Genomic DNA, 5,323 nt, shown 5'->3' on the forward strand with positions numbered 1-5,323 from the left:
TCTCCACCATCACAAGGGCCATCGAAAAGTTCAGCCGTGCAGATCGAAGCAGCCTCTAAGGAACCGCAGGCACCTAGGAAACGCACTGTCAAAGTCACCCTGACTCCCCTCAAGATGGAAAGCGAAAACCAGTCTAAAAATGCACAGCAGGAGAGTGATGCTGACCCTCAGTCTGCAGGGGCAGACCTCGCTGCCTTGGCCGAGCCCTCCTCAACTTCAGACAGCCCAGAAGATAACCCTGTAGTTCAGGGCAGTCCGAACGAGGCACCAGCACAGGAATCCCAAAACAACGCATATGAAAATTTGCCCGTTCCAGACAACAACTTGATGCTCCAGGATGGAAGTAAAGCTCAGGAAGAAAGCTCCTACAAGCGGAGGTATCCACGGAGAAGTGCTCGCGCCAGATCAAATATGTTCTTTGGATTGACTCCTCTGTACGGTGTGAGGTCTTATGGCGAGGAAGACATTCCCTTCTACAGTAACTCCACTGGGAAGAAGCGAGGGAAGCGGTCTGCCGAAGGACAAGTGGATGGTGCGGATGACTTGAGCACATCAGATGAGGACGACTTGTACTACTACAACTTCACGAGAACGGTGGTTTCCTCCAATGCAGAGGAGAGGCTGGCATCCCATAACTTATTCCGGGAGGAGGAGCAGTGCGATCTTCCAAAAATCTCACAGCTGGACGGTGTGGATGATGGAACTGAAAGCGATACGAGTGTCACGGCAACAACAAGGAAAGTCAGTCAGGTGTCTAAAAGGAGCGGTAAAGAAAATGGAACAGAGAACCTAAAGCTAGATAGAACAGAAGAGGCCGGAGAGAAAGTGCAAGTCAGCAAGAGCTCCGCTGTGCACAAAAGCGACCCAAAGATTGAGAACTGCCACCCTGTGGGCAGGGTGAAGGCGCAGGGTCAGGATTCGCTGGAGGCTCAGCTGAGCTCGCTGGAAGCGGGACGCAGGGCTCACGCGAGCACACCTTCCGACAAGAACCTGCTGGACACTTTCAACACAGAGCTCCTGAAATCCGACTCTGACAACAACAACAGCGACGACTGTGGGAACATCCTTCCTTCCGACATCATGGATTTTGTACTGAAGAACACGCCGTCCATGCAGGCGCTGGGGGAGAGTCCGGAGTCATCCTCCTCTGAACTTCTAACGCTCGGAGAAGGATTAGGTCTTGACAGCAACCGCGGCAAGGATATGGGTTTGTTTGAGGTGTTCTCCCAGCAGCTGCCAACTGCTGAGCCAGTGGACAGCAGTGTATCCTCCTCCATATCTGCAGAGGAGCAGTTTGAGTTGCCACTGGAGCTGCCTTCCGACCTCTCTGTTCTGACCACTCGCAGCCCGACGGTGCCCAGCCAGAATCACAGCAGGCTTGCCGTCATCTCGGAGTCCTCGCTGTCCTCCTCGGGAGAGAGGTCCATGCTTGCCTTGCCCTCTGCTGAGTCTGGGGAGAAGAGAGTGACAGTCACAGAAAAATCCACCTCAGCGGACGGTGATGCAGCTCTCCTGAGCCCAGGTGTAGACCCGAGCCCTGAAGGGCACATGACACCTGACCACTTCATCCAGGGCCACATGGACGCAGAACATATAGCCAGCCCGCCCTGCGGCCCCGTTGAGCAAGGGCACGGCAGCAACCAGGACTTAACAAGGAGCAGCGGGACGCCGGGCATTCCGGTGCCGGTGTCACCCACCGTTCCCCTCCAAAGCCAGAAGTACGTGCCAAACTCCACCGACAGTCCCGGTCCCTCGCAGATCTCCAACGCTGCAGTGCAGACAACTCCACCCCACCTCAAGCCAGCTGCAGAAAAGCTTCTGGTGGTCAATCAAAACATGCAGCCACTGTATGTCCTCCAGACTCTTCCCAATGGCGTGACTCAGAAGATACAGCTGACGCCTTCCGTTAGCTCTGCGCAGAGCGTGATGGAGACCAACGCACCGGTGCTGGGGCCCATGGGGAGCGGGCTCACGCTGACCACGGGGTTAAACCCGAGCTTGCCATCATCTCAGTCCTTGTTCCCCCCCACAAGCAAGGGGCTGCTGCCCATGTCCCATCACCAGCACATACATCCGTTCCCCACCGCCACTCAGACTGGCTTTCCACCCCCACCGAACATCAGCAGTCCTTCACCAGGCCTCCTGATTGGTGTGCAGCCACCCCCGGATCCTCAGCTTTTAGTGTCTGAAGCCAGTCAGAGGACAGACCTTGGTACCACCACTTCCACATCAGCGGCTGCCCTGGGCAAGAAACGGCCCATCTCTCGTCTGCAGTCACGCAAGAATAAGAAGCTGGCTCCCTCTGGAACCCCTTCTGCTATAGCTCCTCCTGACATGGTCTCCAACATGACCTTAATTAATTTTGCTCCTTCCCAAATTTCCAACCACCCATTGGATTTGGGAAGTATTGCAAATTCGACATCCCACAGAACTGTCCCAAATATTATCAAAAGGTCCAAGTCAGGGGTCATGTATTTTGAGCAGACATCTTTGCTCCCACAAGGCGGGACCACCGCTGCGGTTGGGACGTCTCCCAGCGTTATTGGGCCAGATGCCAGTCACCTCCCAGCAGGGCCTGTATCGGGCCTGGCGTCCAGCTCCTCTGTGCTCAACGTTGTGTCCATGCCGGCCACGGCAGCCCCTACTACTGGTGGGTCGGTTCCAGGTCACGTTTTGGGACAGAGTTCAGTAACATTAACTAGCCCTGGATTATTAGGGGATCTTGGTTCGATAAGCAACCTTCTCATCAAAGCTAGTCAGCAAAGCCTTGGTCTTCAGGAGCAGCACATGACATTACCACCAAGTTCTGGAATGTTTTCACAACTGGGAGGGTCCCAGACTCCGTCTACGGCAGCAATGACAGCTGCGTCAAGCATCTGTGTCCTGCCTTCAGCCCAGACCATGGGCATGACCGTGGCTCCATCATCTGCCGACCCAGAAGGCACTTACCAGCTCCAGCACATGACGCAGCTCTTAGCCAGCAAACCTGGAGTAGCTTCTTCCCAGCTGGACCTCGGCACGACTTCGGCCAACATGCAGTTGTCAAGCTTCCCGCAGCTGGTCGATGCTCCCAGTAACACCGGGCTGGAGCAGACAAAGGCTTCCTCATCGGTGATGCATGCCAGCTCGGCGTCTCCCGGAGGCTCCCCGTCCTCCGGGCAGCAGTCTGCAAGCAGCTCTGGGCTGGCTCCTGGCAAAACCAAGCCGAAAATCAAACGCATCCAGCCATCATTGGACAAAGGGAGCGGGAAGAAGCACAAAACCTCTCACGTGTGGAGCAGTTCCTCTGAAGCGCAGGCTCCTGACAGAGGGGCCGTTGCCCTGCCCCAAGCTTCGGCTGCAGGGTAAGAGGAGGGTGTGATTTTGCGCACCTCTGGGGTTTTGTAACAATATGGAAAAGAATCTCGCAGTAATATTACAACAAATTTCCTTTTTTATGATGTCAAAGGTGAAAATCCCAACTGCCAGCAGAAAGGAGATACGTAAAGGAGTGAATAGAACTTTTAGCTTCAGAAAGGGGAGTCTCAAAACCTGAAGGCTCTGCGGGTCAGGGTTGTGAGGACGCAGTTCATCATTGACAGCTCTGGACCAGCAGTGTGCCAAAGCACCAAAATATCGTGCCATTACAGTGTTGCCTTGGCCATTCTGGTTACAGCATCTGAACTGTATGGCAGTTCCTGTGAGCTTAGCATTTCTCCAGTGCATGAGTTATTATTCCTGCTTCTCTTCCATCCTCCTTAGTCCCTACGGGCAAGAGGGACTGGGGAGGAACTGGGAGAGCTGGAAGAATCTCGCTCTCTGTCAGAGCAGCAGAGCATGCACTTGTCTCTCACAGCAGAGGATTGCTTTTCAGACCTCAATTTAAAATGGCATTTCAGTTGAGTCTTTAAAATTATGCATCTGTGGAGAGAATAAAAGCTGCTGGTCTGTGCTTTACATGCCAAATGAGATCATTTCCTCTTGCCCCCGGGTTTGTGCTCCTCACAAAGCACAGGTCTTGTTTCTGATGTGCTGCTGGAAGTGCGACCTGGTTCCTCATACCTTAGGAGCAGTTGTTACTTCTGTAGTCCTGCTGAGTTACTTGTGACAGCTCCCAGTAGACCTGTTGCTGCTTTCCAGTCTCGTTTCCAGCACGTATGGCTTGGCAGGTCTTTTGAATGCTCCGAAATCTTGTTGTTCCAGGACTCCTGCTGTGAAGACAGATACACAAGATGCAGCAAGTGTGGATCAGCCATCACAGAAGCAACGTGGCCAGTCTGCAGGGTAAGCATTAAACAGACTTTCCTTCAGACTGTGCTCACTCAAGCTGAGGGAAATTTATACAGAGACTGCGAGAAGTCTCGCTTCGCCAGTTGAAGTCTCCTGGGAGCTGTCAGTCTGGAAGGAGTGGTCACATTTTGCTTCAATATGGAGCTGTTTTCTTAGTGAAGCTGTGTGCAGCTCTAGGAAGCTGATGGCTTGCTGGGAAGATGACTGCTTGTGTGGTGCTGGCTGCTTGGGTGTTAGTGTGCGGCTTACTAGGGAGCAGGGCTGGTACAGAGAGCCGGTCACAGGCCCTGCCACATATGTCTGCTCCCCACAGACTGGTGGATGCTGCAAAAACAAATGCTGCCGAGTAGAGTCTTCTTGTTAATCTGTTTCCCATTGAGGTGACATTAGAACATTCACTCGGGGAAAAGGATTTTGTATCTGTCTAGCTCTCAAGACTTTAGAGGCAACTATTCAGGGCTGGTAAGGAAAGGAGGCAGGTTGTTTAACATTTTTCTCCATGTTCCCTCCCTTCGCTTCCAAGGCAAACGGCAGCCCTCCCTGAACCTCAGTCAACACAGACCTCGATGAATGAGCCAGAAAATGCAGGTACGTCGCTTCTCCGGAATCTCTGAGTCTTGGGATTCTTCAGGACAGGGAGATTAGTACCTTAAAGTCTTGGGGTTTGTATGTCTCATTCTCTTGGGAAAAATCTCTTCGTCTCATTGTTCTTGCTATGAAGGGAGGAAAGGTTTGTTTGCTGTTAATAGATATTGGACAAATCGCTGCATCTCTGGTTTTAGTCAGTGGAAATTTCAGCGCCTGAGATTTCACATGCCTACTGCAACGCTGTTTAGATTTATTTTTTTTTACAGATTTACTGGTCAAAAGGCAAGTTTAGATAGTAGTTTTCAGTTGTGGAACAACCAGTGGAAAAAAAAATCATTCTACCCAATTCCCATCTCTGTGCTGGCTTCTGTCTTTTCTAGGCTCAAAAGCTCTTGAGGAGGAGGAGAGCACTTTCAGCTCCCCACTTATGTTTTGGCTTCAGCAAGAGCAAAAGAGGAAAGAGAGT

General features: G+C 52.3%; 1 protein-coding gene across 1 annotated transcript in view; it reads left to right on the forward strand.

The window, feature by feature from the left end:
- Positions 1–5,323, forward strand: part of LOC103782400 (histone-lysine N-methyltransferase 2A-like) — a 30,244-nt gene that overhangs the window by 21,411 nt on the left and 3,510 nt on the right. Inside the window, 5 exon segments of the mRNA XM_008950169.1 lie at positions 1–3,344; positions 4,183–4,263; positions 4,793–4,857; positions 5,238–5,320; positions 5,322–5,323. The exon segment at positions 1–3,344 is cut by the window's left edge and continues 30 nt beyond it; the exon segment at positions 5,322–5,323 is cut by the window's right edge and continues 107 nt beyond it. Of these exon segments, the coding sequence (XP_008948417.1) occupies positions 1–3,344; positions 4,183–4,263; positions 4,793–4,857; positions 5,238–5,320; positions 5,322–5,323 (3,575 nt within the window).

This window comes from Merops nubicus, unplaced genomic scaffold (genome assembly GCF_000691845.1).
Source record: "Merops nubicus isolate BGI_N331 unplaced genomic scaffold, ASM69184v1 scaffold29761, whole genome shotgun sequence".
NCBI lineage: Eukaryota > Metazoa > Chordata > Aves > Coraciiformes > Meropidae > Merops > Merops nubicus.